General features: G+C 40.5%; 1 protein-coding gene across 3 annotated transcripts in view; it reads left to right on the forward strand.

Annotated features, from left to right (window-relative positions):
• The window catches only part of LOC110985545 (polypeptide N-acetylgalactosaminyltransferase 1-like), a 66,382-nt gene that overhangs the window by 17,955 nt on the left and 26,642 nt on the right, over window positions 1-21,785 (forward strand). For all 3 annotated transcript variants that reach the window (XM_022246632.2, XM_022246633.2, XM_087148289.1), the window contains exons 3-5: window positions 1,223-1,421; window positions 3,256-3,428; window positions 10,340-10,547. In XM_022246632.2, coding sequence (XP_022102324.1) covers window positions 1,223-1,421; window positions 3,256-3,428; window positions 10,340-10,547 — 580 coding nt within the window. The remainder of the gene's footprint in view (window positions 1-1,222; window positions 1,422-3,255; window positions 3,429-10,339; window positions 10,548-21,785) is intronic.

Raw genomic sequence — 21,785 nt, forward strand, 5'->3', positions numbered from 1 at the left:
ATCACCGGTACCTTCAGCATGCCTTGGCGTTGGCCTTGAAGTGCAGCGAACGTTCATTAATTATTGATTTGGCTTGACTGTTTTTAAGATGAGCCATGTTGTGTAAAATGTCATAAATTCTGTAGCACCAACTGCAGTCCAAGGCAATGTACATGTACAGTGTTAATGGCCTACATGTATATGTACATCCTATGATCTGATAGGAAATGTAATGAATAGGTAATGGGAATGTGCAATTAGTTTCAAATGTCAGCTAGGCACTTTCAAAGGATGCTGCACTTGTTCATTGAACTGGCATATGTGAAGTATCAATATATGGAATACATGTACATGTATGTATTGTACACGTACATGTATATATTATGCATTTCCCTTACATGTACATGTATGAATATTGTATACCGGTAGGATGCATTCTTGAAGCAAATTGTAAGTCCAGTCAACTGGAGCAATACATGCACACTGTGCCGATACTTTGCATTGGTGTACAGTGAACACGCTCGGTACATGTAAATGTATGTATACACCAGTAGATTTACATATACCGGTACATAATACGAGTACATGTACAAACATGCTTTTTCCTGAAAAGAGCAATTACAGTGCATTCTCGATTAGTGGTAAAAAAGCCACTAAGAGATCACAAGCTTGCGTGGATGGGATCTGAATAGTAAACTTGTCAATTACCGTGGTTACTGGTATGATACAGTAGATGTACATGAAATCAGTGTAGTGGCGCAAACTTAGCAAAAACCTAACATTCCCGGCGCAACGTCAAATTAATATCACTGACTTTGTGTACAGTACACGCATGTACCAGTGTAGCACTCCTGATACTTGCAGCTGTACTGTGTACATCAGATTTGAGACAGACTCCTGATGTGTACATTTACCACACTGTACCGGTATGTACATGTACATTGTATACTCGGTGGTCGAGTAATCAAGACATCTGCACTAGTAATAAGCAGGAAGTCATGGGTTCACTTTGTGGTTATTTTACAACTCACAGACCACGCTGAGAATAAACTGGAAATGAGTGTAAAATTAACATGCCGCACTCAAAGCCAATCCATTTCGGTTCTGGACACATGCATGTGTATATGCATACATACAGTATGTGTACACTGGTATGTTGTAAGATTACTTTAATTAGATTTGCATCTAAGGAAATGAAGCTTTAATGAAGGGATACACTGTATTCCTTTCTATTCAACTCCAGGGGGCTTTCAAGTGGGCCACGAAAAACCGCCACCGGTGGTCCACCCGAAGAACGGTCCGGGCGAGATGGGCAAAGCTGTGGTCATCTCGCCGGAACTGGAAGAAAAGAAGAAAGAGATGTTTAAAATTAACCAATTCAACCTTCTGGCCAGCGACATGGTGTCAGTCAACAGATCCCTACCAGATGTCCGAATGGAAGGGTGAGGCATTTCCCACTTCACAAAGTAAAGGGGTCATGATAGGAAGTGTACTTTGTTACATCAGTTTTAAAGCACTGTTTCCTCCTCTTAAGTGTAATTAATCTGACGTGTCCTTTCACTCACTCTTGCAAATTGAAAAGTGCACTTTGCAAAATAATTTACAATTTCATGGGGGGTGCTGTTGCTGTGAGGTCATTACAGAAATATTAGGGATTTTCAGTTCATATTGTGAACGGGTACATCTGCTTGGAAATCTTTTTGTGAGAAAACTTTGCTCTCTTAAGTATGCACTGATATGATGTAAGAATTGAAAATGTAAAGTTATGGCCAAAAATATCATGGTGTCACACCTTTGGTCACAAGTGGCATTAGCATCAAGGCCAAAGCACCTCCACAAAATCTTGTAAAATAGCATCACAAAAGTTTAAAAATGGATTAAAGTGGACTCAATGCAGTCTTACCAGGGGTGAGATTTCTCAGCTTTTTAGCTGATTTCAGCTTTCTTGTTTTGGATTTCAGCTTTTTTTTCCCACACTGGCTGTGTACAAAAGTATAGGAGATTTTCACAGTTCAGCTTCTTTATGCCTTTTTCAGCTTTTTTCAGTTAGTTTTTGTCGTTGGCCAATCTCACCCCTGTCTTACCATACATGTGTATAATCTGAATACATTGTGTGAGCCCTTTAAAAACACTGACTCCCTTCACATGTGTTCATCCCTGGCTACACAGAACCTCCCACAGTTCTCCAATATCCACCTCAGTTTGTAAAACCTGCCCTTCTCAATCCAGCCAAATCCTCCAAAAGCCTTGTGGCTTTTAATGGATGTAATTCTAGTTTTGCGTTTTGCAATTCGTACACAGAAATTTTTACGCTATCTATGAACATATACATGTAACTACCGGGTAGTAGCAATTGCTCACATGTACTTGTACACTATTCACATACATGTACTGTACACGCAGTCTGTCCACATGTACATGTATGGTATTTATTAAGCTCTACCCTTTGGCAAGGTTTGATCAGAGCTTCATGTGTTTGAGAGAGAGAAGAAAAGTGGGGCAGATTGTCTGCCTCTTTCATGTTTCTTGTCCAGTGCAAAACTGGCTGGGTCAAATAGCTGCTGTCGAGTTCATCGCTCAGGATGGTATTGATCTGGGAGAGCAGTCTGGCGCTTAAAATTCAGCTCATTGTCAAGTCAAAATGTCCAAGAGTAGGGATCCCTTGGTTTCGAATACCATTGAACGGGAATAATTCAGAGTACTGTGCATCACTGATGGGGAGCCTTTGCTTGGAAGGGGCTACGACCTTTCAACTGCACTGTCGACATTAATGTATTGTGCTTATTTTCCTGGGGTTTCCATTGTTCATTGCTGGCATACAGTGTACAGGTACCGGGTTTCTATTTGCTCCACTACCCACACACTCATTCATGACACCGTGTACACTGTACATTCATACATGTATATATTTGGAAGGAGGTGGAAATAAACTCATTGTTTTCTATAACACAAAAAGACCCTCTTCCCTATAAATGTCACGTATCCAAGGGCAAATTTATGTAAAATTCCCTAAATCTTCGTAAAGAGGAAGTTTCAGTTCAGACTTGGATTTCTTTCCACAAGTTATTGCTAATATTGTTAACCCCTTAATGGTGACCCAGATGTGTGCTTTAAAAGCTGATACATGACCTTTATGGAGTGAAAACAGAAGCATAGTTTATGAGGCTGTGGTGTTTTTTCGGTGGGCTGTGGTGTTTTTTTGGTGAACTATGGATGCCAAAATCCTGACCGGAAGTACATGTACCCCTAACTTATTGATTTTTCTCCCTCTGGCAGGTGCAAAACAAAAGTGTACCCTCCAAACAGTGTCCTACCAAAGACAAGCGTCGTCATTGTGTTCCACAACGAGGCTTGGAGCACGCTACTGCGCTCGGTCCACAGCATCATCAACCGGTCGCCTTGGGAACTACTCGAGGAGATCATCCTGGTGGATGATGCAAGCGAAAGAGGTACAGTATTTGTGTGTACCGATTGGAGGGAAAGACAGCTGGATGGGCAGGGTCAGGAAAAAGTGGAGGAGAGGCCCTTCAGTAGCAGACAAACTGATTTCTTCATTTTTATAACTATGGTACCAACTTCCACGTAACGGTGCATGTACATTACATGTACGTGTACGATGCGTACATTTATGCATGCACCCGCAAACCCCTTGTTAATCACAGTGTAATTCTATGTCAGTTTTAGGTATTGCTTTGAACAAACCCCATACATTACTGACCCTAACAGTCTTCAATCCTTTGCCTGTTGGAGGATGAGAGACTGTTTGAGTGAAGCACAGACCCCGCAAGCTCCTTGGGCAGAGGAGGGATTGTCTTCAGCAGGAGTATTAAGCAGCTCTTGTGTCATAGTGCAGTCCAGATTGCCCATCTTCGGCATCTGAAAGAAAAACGTGAACAAACTATTGAAAAGGAAAAGAAAGAAAAATTTTCCTTTGGTTTAAATGGAAAAAAATTGCACCATGGAGGCTTGTTTCAAGCAGATTCAAATGAAAAGCATCAGAAATCCTACAACGGGTTTAAAAGGTAAAAGGTAAATTATTATTATTGCGTGGTCCATCCATTAATGTTTCAAAACCAGTGAGTTTTTAGTGGCTTGTCTCACCTACAAGTGCTGGATCGTGTCGGGCTTTGTCTTTTGTATGATTGCCTTAATGGAAAAGGGGAAAACAAAAAAATCCACCGTGTCTCAGATAATAGCTGGCTAAACTTGTCAGGATTACTCCCAGAATAACAGTAGACTGACCGCCATTGTGCCTGTCAACATGAAGGTACTCATGTCCTAGCACTATACGTAAACCACTGGATGCCCACAGTGCTACTGGTTACATTTGCCGGTTGGGGTGAGATTTGCCAAATTTTTTTTTCCTAATTCTTTTTTTTTTTTCCTCTCAGAATATCCCTGTTCCAGGATTTTTCGGACCAAGTCTTTTTAAGTCTGGAAAGATCCTGTGTTTATCATTAAGATGTTTGGACATACATGTACCGGCACCAGTATGTGTAAAAATTGCTGTACTTGTAGAACTCAAGAAATAGGTATTTGTAGGGATGCCTTTTGGCAAATTAGACCCAACGCTGCTGTGTGGGGCCCTCCAAACCTCTGGTTATTTTGTTTTCCGCTGATCTCTCTTCTGACTGGTACATACATTCTGACTGTACATGTACGTAGTTGTACTTATATGTACATGTACGTGTGTGAGTAGCTTTCTAATCCACACGGGTCATGTTCATTGTCAAGGTCGTATGAAGTGCTTCTTAGATTCTAGGCACCAGGATGTAATTCCACTCAGTCATAGACATAGCATCAAGTGCTAGGGGTCTACATGTACAGCCTGCTAATAACAGGCATCCAAGTTTTCCTCAGAACAGCTGATTTCCTCATTTTTCACTTTGCGCACTCATGCCATTGCAAAGTGAAAAGCACTATAGTACATGTACAAAGTCTTGTAAAGATTAGAATTTCCTCCTGTTTTTGTCAAAAGTAATTGCATGCCTGTAATAAGTTTTACTTTATTTATTTATTTATTTTGTTTCCATAATCAAAAGCGAACAAATCAGCATTTCCAGGTTAGGTACTAATAATATACATTTAATTTAAATCTTTTCCCCTAAATTAAAAATTCAGAGATCTTCTCAATGGTATTGTCATAGGGCTGCATTTTTTTGTAGGCCTCTGAATTATTTGTAGGCTTAAGGCGCAGTGCCTTCTGTATGCATTTGGCAGTCCGGTCATGTCCATGGCATCTTTGATTGAGAATGCTCTACAGAGCTGGGTACATTTGTACACTACATGTACAGTGTATGTACCACTCAACATCTGCTCATCTGCCCTCATGTACCGGTGCCGTTCATATTGTCACATCAGCAGTGGCGGAATCATTTTCATAAGGTGTGTTTCTATTGGACTTTTTCTCCTGCTGCCACGCTGAAACTTACTGCAACATTTCTTCTTGTCATTCCAGTCTACTTCACATTCCCACTTTAACTTTTTTAACTGTAACAGAAGGTTTATTCGCTGTGCAAGACAAGCTGAATGTCACGTTGCAAGCTTTGTGCAAATCACCTTGGAACCAAGTGGGATATGACAAAATCAGCAAAATCTGGCAAATTTGGCCAAATCTGTCACCTTTGAACTGGCGATTGATCATTTATGCACATACATGCATATGAGTATATAGCTTTCTCCTGGTATGCTTGACCCTAACAGTCCTCAGTCCTCCAACAGGTGAAGGATTGAGGACTGTTAGGGTTAATGTGCGCACCATTTGCTGGTATGCTGCATCATATGCTGGCGATCTGTACACAAGGAGACCGAGAAGTACACGATAACCTACTGTTGATCTCCATGTAGCAGTGAGCTTTCCTGTTCAGAGGTTTACAGTATGGTGGCAGTACATGCACATGCAAATCTACATGGCCTGTTCCCATTGGACATGCCCCTGCTGCCTTACCGTTGCTGCGCAAAAATCTTCCACGACCCTTTCCGGCCTGGTAATTTTACATCACAATCGCGGTAAGCAGACAAAGACGTCAGTTTACTGCGTGCCCCCATTGGATTTAATGTTGTCGTTCTACAGGAGAGTCATGGTAATTAAGTTAACCGAAAAAGGTTCGATGAAAACATGGCTAAAGTGGGGGGGGGGACAGTTAAGAGACTGGCAGGCATCAGCCATTAATCCCCAATCCAAGCGAGGACCTGCAAAAGGGGGAGTCCCCTGTCTTAAAAAAAATGGGGGGGGGTTCCCCACTGCCAGTGACTCACATTAAATTGAAACAATGAGATGTACCGGTATATCTGTATGTACATGTACACTTGTACAGTGTACTGTACAGATGATGAGATCCGTGTAAATTTCAGTTGATGCATTTTAAAAAAACCTCCACTATATGTACATTGAAAGGAAGAAAGGGAATTTAATCTCCCAATTCTCAATGTATTTTCACACGGACTACCTGGTAGGGTACTTTTGAGTATAACTATTTCCACAAGCTCTATTCCTGTCCTAAGGAATACCCACATGTTCATGTACACGTATCTCTCCACTCTGTTTTGGTACATGTGTTATTTGGGGAGTGGCTCTGAACAGAAAGCTTTTAGCGATATACGGGATGCTGTGGATGTTGTACACTGTAGGTACTTGTATGTGCATGTACATTGTACTTACTCTGTCTAGCTCTGTCATCCATCATGCTGGCAAATGAACCCTGGGGACATGGTGATGAAAAGGCCACATGTCCAAATTGGTTTTGTTAATAGTCCCGCAAATGCATTATCTTGACAGTTGTCAAGAGTGTCACAGCCACACACATGACACAGACTTGCTACTGGATAAGTTTATTTAGCTTCCAGGCTGTGTTTGTCCATGGAAGCTTCATGTGTTGGTCATGTGTTTTGGGATTTTTTAAGTGCAGTAGTTTTTGTGTTTTTTGTGTAGTGCGGGTACACCTCCATCACCACAGAAATCTGGAAAACATTTCCATGTTTTTTCAGACTTACAAACTTGTACATACTCTTTGCCAGTACAGAAAAGAGTGTTTATAGGAGTCCGTTCTGTGAAAGATTTGGGAGGGTCATTGAAATGTGGTCATGCCATTTTGGATATTTGGCAGTGTGTTCTTTAATATTTATGGACAGCGGAAAATTGCAAGAATTGTACAGATGTTAGAAAATTTGCCATTTGGACGAATGTACAAAAACTTGAAAAGATGCACTCAACATACAGGGTACATACAGAATGGAGACATTGTACAAAAGAACAGTACATGTGCCGTATGAATGTAAAATGTGCTCTTCAGTACATGTACATTCTCATGTAACTACATGTATACTGTGCCGTACTTAAATTAGAAAATGAAAACTTTAAAAATTGTGGGGAAGTTCTAGTGGTAAATTCTTCCGCATGACAGAGGCTTTACATTATGTAGCTTGAATAACAGCCAGTATTCTTTAATTTGTGATGTACATACATGTACATGTACAACACTGCATATGAGTACACATGTACATGCATGATACAGTAGACATGCTAAATGTACAGTACACTTTCCTTGTCACCCTGTACATGTACTTTATGCATGTGCTAAATGCTGCCATTGGAGTGGAGAAACTTTGATCTCAAGTGAGACTAACCAATGACATCCTGATCAACAGTGGAGATGTCCCAACCACGACGAATCCCATTTTTCTGTATTGCCCCGTACCTGCTGTCATCCAGCCGATGAGGTCCCTTGCAGGTTTTCCACTGAAATATTTGTCACAACTAAATGTACAGTACGCGTAGTTGGCGCTCTTACTTAACCCAAGTCCACACATACAGGTAGGTACGGTACACGTGCGTGTTTATCACAAGAGGGTGAAAATTGCCCAATGCATTGCTCTGGCAGCTAGTGAAGAAGCAATACCTGGCCCGCTACAACATACAGTATATGTTATGCCTAATTTAGGGCCTACGATGTGCATTGACTCGACTATACAGGACTGAACTGGCTGCACAGCAATGCGAGTATTAATGATCGGGGTTGGGATTTATTGCTCTAGCGCGGTAGGTGAAAGTATGCATTAAATCATATTGTATTCAAGGCGTGACATTTATGAGCGGAATTTCTCCCCCCCCACTCTCCCCTTTCCAAGCAGAGTGATTATCGTAGACCTTGCATTGAAACAAATTGCTCAAAACTTTGCCTTCTGGTAAATGAAAATCAGGATAGATGTGTTGGCTACATTGTAATCATGGCAAACGAAAATATTAAAAGGAAAAAGTTGCATACATGTACACATGTACATGTACCAGTATACAGTGTGCACTGCATTTATGCACTGGCACGTCAGGTGTACATGTACATGTGTTTTTTGTCCAATACATATGTATCTAATCTGACTGAGAGCAATGAAATTTATTAGCAAGTTATTAACAATATACATGTACATGTGTGTTTACTGTATGCACTGATGTATGAAATGATATGCAGTGCACTGGCATTTAGGCCTAAGCAAGTTGTAGAAAAACACGTACATGTAGGTTCATTGATCACTTAGAGAGGGAAGTTGTCAATGACAAAAGTGTTGTCTGACGAGTTTGTTACGTGTGGTGAATCAGTTTGATTTCTGACTAATCAATTTGATGTCACGTGGAATTGAAGGCTCATATACAGTAGAATTAACCCTAATCCTCTCAGATCCTCAAAATCTGTCAGGCGGGTTTAAAAGATTTTTCAGGGTTGAGGAATGTTACTGGAACAGACATACTGTACGTGTACAACCTACATGTAAACCTGATCTGAGCTTCCAAACTCTGACCCGGCATGACTAAAATTAAACTAAAACTGACCGGAACCCACCCAAAACCGAATCATAGTGGACCTAAAAAATCCTCATATGTATACACATGGTACATTGTGGCTCAGACAAAGTGTCCCTGTTGTAGTGTTTGGCCGCTTTTTGTGAACTCTTCCTCATTGCGTGAAGTCTTTCGAAAAAATCATTGCAAGGACTCAAAAATTCATCTTTGTACTGATACGGTACATGTACATGTACATTTGCATGTTTATGTACATATGTGTACATTGTACCGTACATGTACATACATGCAGTACTGGGCTTCGTGACTCTGCAGTAATAATGTGCCATGCAAACATCCAAACTCTGTATTTTTCGGGGTCTATAAGGTTTTTACCCCATTAACTTCCTGAATGAACATGTAAATAATGTGTAAATTAACAATCTTCATGTCAGTCATGTCAGGAGTGAATCATCGTCATTTCAATTCTGACATGCTTTGATGAGTGTCCTAGAATAAGCCTTTTGCAAGTTAAATTTGATTAAAAACTGGTACACTGAGTTATCTGATTGCACATAAACAAAACAATTTGAGTTCCCCAGACTAAAGACACTGTTGCTATACATGTACCTCGGGATTCAGGGCAAGCTAATTTGCATAGCAACCGCCATCTCTGGAATGGACTGACTCCTTTATGGCTTTCTTATCCATTGAAAACATTGTATTATTGCCAGGCAACTCTTACGACAGTGTGTTCAGGTACATGTAAACTATAAGCAAAAGCCTGCCTTGAATCGCAAGGTACTTTGTACATGTACATGTATAATGCACCTGTACATGCCCCATACATGTCTTTAGTTCGGAGAATTCAAATTGCTATAGCACAATGTACATGTATGTCATACGTGAATTTAAAGAACTCAGTGTACCAGATTTTATTCAAAATTAATTCGCAAAAGGCTTATTGTTGGAAAACTTGTTGAAATTCCCCCAACTATTTCCCTTTTTTCTGAAATGCTTGTACGGTAACTGACATTTCCTCTCTTGCTTTTCTCAACACAAATCTTGGACTGTTGAGAATGACCCACTAAACTGATGCTGTAATGTGTACGTATGGTACACATGTTCCTTCTCACAGCATAAACTGGTCAATCATGTTGTCAATATAAAGAGTTCAGATTCAGAAGCCAATAAATTCCAATTCTCCGAAAATCAGGATGACATCCAACTAAGTATTATTTTTTCTGAAAATAATTTCTGAAAGAATATGAATTGTATGGAGCTCTCAAGATTTGATGGAATGGTTAGTGTGTAGTACAGTCATGAGAGAGTACATGTACCTTGTGCACAAGTACATGTACATGTAATGGGCTATGAGGCCGTTTTCCAATACTCAAACTTTGTCTCTGTCTCAGGCTTCGTTCCCAAAACCAATCCGCGATTGTGGGCCTGAAGCATTTAAATTACATTGGATTACCGTAAATTTGCTTCTCTTGCCTAAGGTTTTCTGAAAAGGCGAATAGTGGATTTATCTGTCATTACATTAAAAGGTTAGCATGAAAGTCCATGTTTCCCAATTGTCCACAGATTTCCTTGGGAAGGACCTGGAAAACTACATCAAGAAGCTTCCTGTGCGCACCCACGTGGAGCGAATGGGCAAACGCAGCGGCCTTATACGAGCCCGGCTACGAGGCGCATCCGTCGCCAAGGGGGAAGTCCTGACATTTCTGGATGCTCACATCGAGTGCACCGAGGGCTGGCTGGAGCCGTTGCTAGCTCGCATTCACAAAGATAGGTGGGTATAACTTTTTCAGTTACACTGGCGACTTTCAGTCAACAAAAGATTTTTCCAAAGATACCTACGTACATGTACTATACAGGTACATGGAAGATTTTTGACTTGATTATTCTTGGCAACAGGTTATGCCCTTTTTTTTCTCATGAACGTTTGTAAACCCAGAATCATGGCAGTCTATTTAAAATTTATACAGATTCTTGACCAAAAATGAAACACATTAAAAAAATGAAATGAACATACCCAGTATCTAAAACATAATCATTGGACAGTCTGCCTGTACATTTCTGAATAATTTTTCAACCATCTTGTTGTAATCATACATTGTGCTCAAGCAGTTTGGAAGATGCCTGCTGTCATTAAAATCACTCTGGGTTAGCCGCATTTTCTTTGGTACATGTATGAGATGAATGTCAATAACAGGTTGCTCTGCTTGGCAATTCCAAGGTGACCCCATTTCTTTCTTTTGCGTCAACATTATCGTTCTGGTGACTGGGTTTTAATCTAGTCCAGACGGTAATCTCATTAGGACCGGAGCCCCACAAACTGAGTATGTGTTGTACCTTACAAGGTTTTCTTTTTTTTTTCTCATTACCATTTATTATGGTTACTAGTTTCCTTATAAAAGACACAGAAGCAACTGCTTCTCGCATCTCCCTTTCTTTTCATGTTGCTTTTTTTCATAAACACTGCTCATTCTCAGTTGGCTGTAGATGGCACAGTGGAAAGCTGAACTGCATACTAGCCCAGTTTTGTTAGTTGCCAAGACACTTGTAACGCTTCAAAGGACACAATCTTCAGTCAGTTAACCGTATCCTTGTGCGTTTGACGTGGTTGTTTTGGCTGACTAGTCAGTGTGTCAAACCAACACCGTGGCAACCGACATCAGACTTTGTTACTGCCTTGAATGATTCATTTATTGTCTACGAATTTGTGACATCATTTTATTGAGCTCTTAACCTTTTACAGCATTAAAACTGATGATTGTCATTGTGCACTTTGTGTAGGGCAAGATTTGTTACAAGACTGCAAAGGAGCCGTGAGGGCTTTTTACTCAGGAGCCGTGAGGGCTTTTTACTCAGGAGCCATGAGGGCTTTTTACTCAGGAGCCGTGAGGGCTTTTTACTCAGGAGCTGAGAGGGCTTTTTACTCAGGAGCCGTGAGGGCTTTTTACTCAGGAGCCGTGAGGGCTTTTTACTCAGGAGCCGCGAGGGCTTGTTACTCTGGAGCCATGAGGGCTTGTTACTCAGGAGCCATGAGGGCTTTTTACTCAGGAGCCGTGAGGGCTTTTTACTCAGGAGCTGAGAGGGCTTTTTACTCAGGAGCCGTGAGGATTTTTTACTCAGGAGCCGTGAGGGCTTTTTACTCAGGAGCTGAGAGGGCTTTTTACTCAGGAGCCGTGAGGATTTTTTACTCAGGAGCCGTGAGGGCTTGTTACTCAGGAGCCGTGAGGGCTTGTTACTCAGGAGCCATGAGGGCTTTTTACTCAGGAGCCGTGAGGGCTTGTTACTCAGGAGCCGTGAGGGCTTGTTACTCTGGAGCCATGAGGGCTTGTTACTCAGGAGCCATGAGGGCTTTTTACTCAGGAGCCGTGAGGGCTTTTTACTCAGGAGCTGAGAGGGCTTTTTACTCAGGAGCCGTGAGGATTTTTTACTCAGGAGCCGTGAGGGCTTGTTACTCAGGAGCCGTGAGGGCTTGTTACTCAGGAGCCATGAGGGCTTTTTACTCAGGAGCCGTGAGGGCTTTTTACTCAGGAGCTGTGAGGGCTTTTTACTCAGGAGCTGAGAGGGCTTTTTACTCAGGAGCCGTGAGGGCTTTTTACTCAGGAGCCGTGAGGGCTTTTTACTCAGGAGCCATGAGGGCTTTTTACTCAGGAGCCGTGAGGGCTTTTTACTCAGGAGCCATGAGGGCTTGTTACTCAGGAGCCATGAGGGCTTGTTACTCAGGAGCCATGAGGGCTTGTTACTCAGGAGCCGTGAGGGCTTGTTACTCAGGAGCCATGAGGGCTTGTTACTCAGGAGCCATGAGGGCTTTTTACTCAGGAGCCGTGAGGGCTTTTTACTCAGGAGCCATGAGGGCTTTTTACTCACCTTGTAAAGAGCCCTCAACAACGGTAACAAGAATGCTGCAATACGCCATGGTGATACAAAATCAATATCGTGATACGTAGCCGTGAATAAACATTCTATGAACAAAACTCTATTTCAAGTAACAAGAAATCTGACTTTGTGGACAACATGTCTTGTAAATCTCGAAATAAACTTGGACTGTCAATATTGAACTTGTTGTTCCAGATTGAATGTTACAAAAAAGTGTTACATGTAAATGTGAGAAAGATGAGATAAAATGTCTGGCGCATTTACAACCTATGGACCGTTTTCATTACATTTACATGCATACATGTACATGTACCGGTCAAGAACAAAATGTACATGGACAAACATTCGACAACTTACATGTGCCAGTACATTGAACATGTATGTTCAGGATACTTGTTCGTGTACATTTACATGTACGTACTGTACAAGAATTGTGTATTCTGGTATGCACACATTGCATACAGTACATGTACATAACGTATCGTGACATCAGTACTATGATGTGTATCATATCAGGAACTGGGGGTAACATTAAACTGTAATTTATTAGGTTGGGTCACATTGCTCATGATTACTGCTTCTTTGACATCACTCCCAGTTGAAAACATTTTCACGCATGGACGAAATGGTGCGGTACCTGTATGTTATCTATAGACATTAGTAGTGTAGAAAGTCCAGCAGACTCAATAAATTTCTACTTACATAATGTATGTCATACGGTATACATGTAATGCATCCTTTCTGATCAGTCAGGCTCCGGGGACTGTATGTGATTTTTTTTATCCTGTCTCTCCACGCTGATACTGGAAAATTCTTTCCCATGACTGACTTTCTAATATCAACAAACGCTTCCGACTGTAAAGCGAGAAGCTGGTTAACTTACAACAACTGCGGATCCATTTCAATGCCCACCCAGGCTGAGTGCGTGCTCTGAAATGTCCAGCCGCCGTTCACACTCAATTCCAAACCCTCCGGCCTACTCAATAACGGCTTAGCCAGTAATCAAGTTTGACTCCAATGACAGGTAATGGTGCACGAGTGCCAGCGCCTGGGGAATCGCTCAGGCAATTTAGCGGCCGATTGGGAAAGATGACTTCGTTTATTTGTTTGTCAGTTTTCAACATCTGCCAGAAGTTGCCGTTGCTCGTGAAACAAGTAAACACAACTTTCAGCCTGGGCCAAGTTATTTTGTTTTTGCTATGGCAGAACAGTGCACCATACGAATACATGTACAGGTAAATTACATGTACATGTATACATGTATGCCAGGGTTTGTCAGTGGGTTGTATCAGTTCACATTTTTGGCTTTTTATTCATGTAATGTACAATGTACGGGGTACCGGTACATGCACATGTATACCTATACATGTACAATAGTATTTATATTTTATAAAAGTTAAATAATTGGCAGTAATGTGAAATATATGCAATTTACAGAATTGGAAATACATGTAGATGTATAGTGCACATGTACAGTATTTTGATTCTATTGGATGTGCTCCTTGCCACTATGACTGTTTGAAATCTTGGGAGATGTTAATCCTGGTGAGCTGTTATGTACATGCATATTTTCAACAATACTTTTACAATTCAGAAGATTGAAACACACTCCAATCATAATTCACGTACAGTACAAGTACCCAGCTGGGTCCAGTACCAAAGTGTAGACTTAACTTCATTTTGTGCAAAACTGAAAGTAGTGTACATGTATATGTTATGCTGTACATGTACCTGTACATGTACCGGTAGGTCGTATGGTACCGGTATGCTATTCCGGTATGCTATATACAGTATCATGTACATACATGTATGTACATGTATACCAAACTTTTCCCTGAATTATCTGATTATACCTCGCTCTTTCCATCTCTTTCCATCTTTTTAACCAAAAAGGACTGCACAAAGTTGGTACAGTTTTTTGAGGGCTACATGCATGATTTGCACAACATGAGGATAAACAATTGTTAATGATTCTAGAGCAGCACTTTCACAGATGCGCGGTACATTTAGCTTGCATGGCTGGTCAGGTGATGTAACTGGTTTTCGTCTGTTTCCATATGTCTTAATTACACAGTTGTCAACATGTGAACTTTTTCGGGAGACATTTGTCACATCGGTGAATGTACATGTACTATTCATGTACATGTACCATAAGCTGTGTTCTGGTTTTAAAAAAATGGCATTAAGTGAATGGAGTACGTATATGTACATGTAACACAGTGAAAACATATTGTACACGCACATTTGTACCCAGCACATTTTTTTTTTTTTCAGGAAAACAAGTAGTTACTGTGTTAATATGGGACACTTGTGCGGTGTGTCTGTAGTGACAATAGTATTTCCTGTGGTTTCAGGTGTTGTTCTTTTGGTTTTAAAGTGGTAAGGATTAGGCAGCAACCAGGAAGGGAGGGGGAGGGCTTGATAAATGGGAGAAACGAAAAAAGGGGGGGGGGAGAAATGAAGACAAAGAGGAGGAACGGGCATGAAGTCATCTGTTTGCTTGAAAACTCTGTGGAATTGCCCTCCTTCACTATAAATGGTTAATCAGTTTACTGTTGGTTACTGCTTTTATGCTGCCTCCCCCCCCATAAAAAATCTGGCAATACCCATGATGCTTGCACACCACTATGTGCTGCTTCAGCATGCACACGTGTTGTCCTACGTGTAGCACTACAGTAGGCCTAATGCATGTGTTCGCCCCCCTCCACTTTTTTTTTTTCAATTTTGTAACACAGGCATTTTCATTAGTAGCGTGCAATTGTGCCATTGTGGATTGGTGTGATAATGGCATTTAGGTCTGGTTGCCATGGGGAAAGATGAATAGGAGGACCACTTCAATCTCGTCAAGTTGGCGGCTTGCGAGACGGCGTCAAAATTTTTTGGCTGCTTGCATGCCTCCGTTGGGGACGGCCGGGTGCATTTTAGTTGGATGACAGTGAGGAATGATCATGCATCATTGCTGATGCGGGAATCTTTAGTCTGCCAGATGTACACATGCATGTACGTATACATGTATGTACTCACTTGTGCATGTTATATGGGGTGTCACTCTTATACCATTGTTAATATTAATTTTTTAATGGTTATTCGATCATCATATGACATGACCTTTTGTTGGTGGGACTATAGTATGTGTAAATGTACTGTACAATAACCACTGATCAGTACAATGTACATGTACATGTTGGTGGCATCTGTACGTGTTTGTTAGGACACAGAAATGTTCCAAAATTGCTGGCTATTTTGCCCCAAGTATTCCATTTTTAATCCAAATTCACCTGCATCTAAAAACTTCAGTACATACCGTACTTCATGTACTTCAGACATTTTACACCTTAACACTGATGCATTTACATGTAGCCTCACTGTATTCTCAGTGTGGACCTAGAGTTGTGAAAAAAAACAACAGCTGACTCAGGTGGGATTCAAAACCATGACTTCCTTCTCAGTTACTTAGAAGGCGTAACCACCTCCCTGATGCAAAGCCAAATTAATATGATTGACAATTTGTACTTTGGACTGTCAATTTGCTTCGAATGGGGAAAAATCGGCAAAATCAACAAACAAGCCCCTTTATAATGGACATGTACACTGGACAGCAAAAGAAACTTGCCACTTCTGTCAAAAGCCACACATAAAAATTCACTTCCATAGAATTTAGAAATGAACAATTTTTGTACATGCACAACAACGTGGTTACTGAATCAAAAGTCACACACAAAAGCACTCTCCACCAAGCAAAAATGACCCATGAATGGATAACATTTTAAACAACCAATGACAAAGTGAACACCTGTTTTGTCAAAATGATGTGCATGAGTGGTTTCTGTATAGGGATGCCATCCTCAGTGACTATGCATACACATTATTGAAAAGGAATGATTGTGACTTCTTTATTTTGTCCTGTGAAATTGATTTCTGCATAATACTTAAGCCTTTGAGGCTCATTCTGTTACATTCTGTGACTTTTGATTCAGTAACCTAGTTGCTGTGCATGTCAATTTCTTCTTTGTTACAAAGATAATCACTTGCTTTTGGGCATGTGATTAGTAAGGGGTATTGCAGCATACCTGCGTACAAAAATTGTTTATTTCTATGGAGTGAACTTTTATGTGTGCCCTTTTACAGAAGTGGCAAGTTTCTTTTGCTGTCCAGTGTATAATGTACATGTACATACAGCTTTGTAACTTTTTTTAGATGTACCAAAACTTTTTTTTATCAAATGAGTTTAAACGAGTTCCTTGAATGGAATGCGCTCAGTCCTAGCTGTCCTGTGGAATGAAAACCTTGATCCGAACACTTCTGCCATGCTAAGGGTTTGAGCAGATTGTATCCTACATGTACATGTGTAGGTGTAGTACTGTACGTTTGTATTAGGAATTTTTGAGGTGTGGGAATACACAGGTACAGGCCATCAGATAAAAATGATTGTTACCTTGCATGGCTACAGTACTGAAGATGGAGGGGTACATGTACATGAATGACCATGTACATGTACGTAGTAACAGAGTGTCTTATGCCCACCCCAAGTCTTTTAGTTTGGTGAGATCCTCATCACTTCAGAGCGTGCTCAGAGGCCATCAGATAACCCGCATGTTGCGACCCCATGCAAAAGACACTTCCTGAAGATGTTTATTCTGGGTGATAAGGGGGGATAGGGGACAGAGAGAGTGGTCATGCATGATGGGAGCATCAACTCTACGGAGAGGCAGAGGCGTGATTAGAGGCTGAGGGTTTGTTGAGAGCTCTTGTTTGTCACGGTGTGGACAGTAGTACTGGGGGAGGGAGGGTTGAAGCAGTTTTGATTTTCTGTCTCTGTGCGCACATGTGTGGGTGTGTGAACAGATTGAACAGCAATTTCGTATCAGACCAGTTCCTTTTTAAATGAATGCATAAAACATCTGTGATGCCAGGAGAGACTTTGAAACGGGTGAAAATTCACTGGAATGTACGTGTACTGCATGTCAGATTCGTTCAACCTTTGTTTACTTGTAATTTAAGGAACAAATACATGTGTACCTGTAGTAGCCACTTTCAGCAATTTACATACATGAACACATACTTACACTGTGCTTTGCATTAGAGCCAACCATTGCAGAGCTGTCAACACAAATGAAACTGACGTTTATTGCACGCATGGATTTTGGACGTCGATTCCAACAAGTTTTAAAAATCTATTGCCTGTAAAAGCAGATTTGCATCATAAAACAAAGAAAACAACATGTCTTCCACTCAAATTAGGTCCTGTAACGCTGCAAATCAAACTGTCCTGTGTATTTCAACACAATTTGTGTCCACTTTACCAATTGCAGGACACAGGTGCATCTTTGTATGTAATTGTTGTGCACCGGTACTTGTCCAGTTGTAGTAGATGTCCAGTTGCTGAAATAAAAAAAGCCTGATTGGGTATTTACCAGGTTTCCCAAAGTCCTTACAATCTTATACGCAGCGTGAATATTTTCCAAGTTTCCATTTTGCAGTGCCTATGTGCAATTACAGTATGTACGTCTACGAGTAAGTGTCAGTTTGCGTGGCATTTATCTGTTTGTAGGAGTCCATTCTCTCCCGTAATGCGATTGACGCATCCCTCAAACTTTCTGCCGCCTGCCGACAACTGACAGATGCAGAGTGCAAGTTCACAGGGCTGGGGCCAAATAGTGGGAGAAGCTGAAGGCTACACAGTGTTTACAAATTTACCTAAGTGGCTGTCAAGGGATAGGAGTAGTTTAATGGCTTTAGAACACCACCTCTATAAGTGGGATAATCCAATATAGACTTCAACCTGCATAGTCACTTATCCATCTCATAAGATTTACCATGTTTACTCTGCACTAAGTGGCCACACTATATCATGAAAACTGTCTGGCTAGTACATTAGTTACATGTACATGTACATATCATTCTTCCTTGTACAGGCATACGGCGTATGCTCAAGACTATGTACAAGTACACTGTACATTTATACTGTCATTTCTGCATTGGGCACAGAAGGATTTCTGCATTCACGGGCCATAATCCCCATCCCCCAAGTATTTAATATTCTGCTTACTGATTTGCCATTTACACTTGCAGGTGTTTAAACAAGAACTAAACAAAAATTTGAAATCCATGAAAACTGAAGACTTAATTTTCAACATGTTTTTGTGTCATGTGATCACAATGACCATGTACATGTACCTGTCTTTTTGAGAAAGCAGTACTGTGCGAAGGAATCATAATTTGCACCGGTATTTGATTTTTTTCTTGGAAAGTTGATATATTGTTTCTTGGCTATCATAAATGTACATGTATATGTCACTTTATCTTGTACAATGTACCGATAGGTGATGAATAAGGGAATAAATATGTGCTTGGCTGGTCGTAAATATGCATTGGAGACCAGCTAGGGAGAATGGACGCGACTAATGCCCAAGCCGCAGCATTCATTCTCCTGAGCCGGTCTTAAACTAACATTGAAAATGTAGCTGCAACATTTTTTCCCTAGACACAATTTTTTTCCAACTTTGTATTGTTCAGTGTATGGAAACACTTCAACATTCCTCTTTTGGTTCAGTTCATCTAAAAGTTCACTTTTTAAAACAATTAAAATTTCCCATGCTTTGTTGGACAACAGAGGGTGCTGTTGCTTTGACGTCATCTTGGAAAGACATAGACTGTTGCATAGATTTTTCTGTTCAAACTGTGAACCCAGAATTTACTTAGCATGCTTAGCGAAAAAATATAGCTGAGAAAGGGATTGATGCTTGCTTAATGCTATGCATCCGGAAAGAAAAGAAAACTAGAGTCCAACAACAAAATCTGCAAAAATGTAGGACTTTACGTGTACAAACCAATGTAACATTGAGGCTTCTTCCTGAGATGTCATCACAGTTTTGCTCATAAATATGAAAATACTCATCAGCATAATACCCAAAAATGCCCTTTGAAATAATGAAACAAAAGTTGAAAATAAGGTTAACTGAGGCACAAAGGTGCATTTTGAAGGTTTGCATTAAAACAAATTGATTGCAGCTACCCTTTAAACTTAATGCTCTCTGATAAAGTTTTTCTCTTTGTACTTTCACTTTAGAACATAAATTTTCTAACATTTAGTGCACTGTCTGGTAATCTATATACCGGTATGTAGTTATACGAATGAAACAATATGCATCCTTTTTTTAGAAGTTAAATTGAGTTGAGTAAGCAATTCTTAGTTTCATTCAGATCTAAGGATTGAACTGTACAATTTCTAGCATTTGATGCTTAATGCTATCTGATTTGTACTTTCACTTTGAATCATAAATTTTCTAGCATTCAGTGTACCGTCTAGTAATCTAGTTATACGATCGAAACAATATGCGCCCTTTTTTTTTAGTACATGCAGTTAAATGTAGGTGGGTAAACAATCCTTAGTTTAATTCAGAACTACATGTTAAGACTGAACTGTACAGTTTCTAGCTTTGTATCGCAGTTTAAGATGAATCACACACTGCTGTTGAAGTTAATCCCTAAGAATTTGCTGTTTTAAAAGAGCGACCAACTTACACTGTGTTATTTTTCACTAAAGCGAACATTATCCCTTGTTGAAAATGGTGACTTCTTGTTTTCTTTGAAAAGCTGTAAAGGCTCGTAACATAATGTTCCCAACATGTTTTTACCAGTATTTAAGATGAATCTAGCCAACAAGCAGTTTGAAACGGTTTCTACAAGTACTGTACATGTACCGTTCTGTACATAACGATGTCTTTGGCCTTAACCACAGGTTGAAGTTGTGACAGGTATACAGATCACAACGAAACATGTACATGATCCTTCACACATTGTGACATTCTTGATGTGGATGCAAGCCATCGACTCACTACAAATGCCCGCAGACTTGACACTTTGTACTGTGAAGGAGTTGTGTTTGTGGAACCCGGCATGTTTGCCTTCGTGCATGATTGGCATTTTCAAAGTGGCAACAAATTTCTGGATGAGTTTATGTTGAAGGAAAGTTCAACATTGACCCAAAGATGTATCATATCTGCCATTCCGGTATGCACATGTCAATTGTACATGCATGTTTATTCGATTACAGATGTGGATCTTGATCGGTTAATCCAACACCGGTTTGCTCTATTCATAAGGTGGATTCTGGTGTTAGTAAACCAATGACAGATTATTGGTCAAGATCCAGCTCCGTTTAAAAAACAAACAGGCCTGTATAGCTATGCAGTCCAGCCCATCAATTGAGATGTATGTATGCCATTTTTATTCATGCACATGTCCTTTTATCTTTGAGGAAAGTTTCTGAATTTCAGATACATGTAGGAAGATATTTCCATTGAGGGATTCTCTAAGGAGAGTTGCATGTAAAAGAGAGGTACTGTACATGTACATCAACAAGGTTTATTTGATACAGAAAGGGAATTCCAGTGCTGAACTGATACATGTACATGTACATGTACATGTACATGTAGCGCGGCGCTTATACATGGGGCGTTGTGGGGTACCAGAACAATGGGAAATACCCCACAAGTATAGCCTTGTAAGGGTGCAAGTACATGCATGTGGTTTGTATCCGTTCAGTGGAAGACTCCATTAGATATACATGTACAAGTACATGTATGCATACATATACATGTACATGTGTATGTATGTCAAGCTCATACATGTACATGTACCTCACATATCACCATTTACTGTTTAATCAGATTACAGCAAGTGAATGCTACCGGTACCATACTTTTATGCACAGCTGAAGAAAAAAAAAGAAAAAAATTCAAAACAGAACATGCAATTGCTACATTTCCTGGAAATGTTCCAAATGCAGGGTTAAAAAGGAACGGAAAGCAATTTTTACATGTATTGGCAAGGTGTATCATGTACACTGTACATGTACATGTACCAGTACATACCAATACACGGTCTTGTGGATGAGTATGGGTCATGGTGCAGCTAACATGGCACACTTTACTGATACAAAGTGTGCCACACCAACATGTATCCCTATATTCTCGGGAATGTACAGTACCTGTGCATGTACCGGTGCATGCAGCTGTCATGAAATGTTCACTTTTTTAGGGCGATAAATTGCATCAATAACAAAGATGCGTCCATCTACGGCTATAGCGCATCTGCGTGTGCTGCTTAATTGTTGCAATCAATCTTATCAGAGTCC

Source organism: Acanthaster planci, linkage group LG17 (assembly GCF_054643075.1).
Source record: "Acanthaster planci isolate LZ-2023a linkage group LG17, COTS_SCS, whole genome shotgun sequence".
In the NCBI taxonomy this organism is placed as follows: domain Eukaryota; kingdom Metazoa; phylum Echinodermata; class Asteroidea; order Valvatida; family Acanthasteridae; genus Acanthaster; species Acanthaster planci.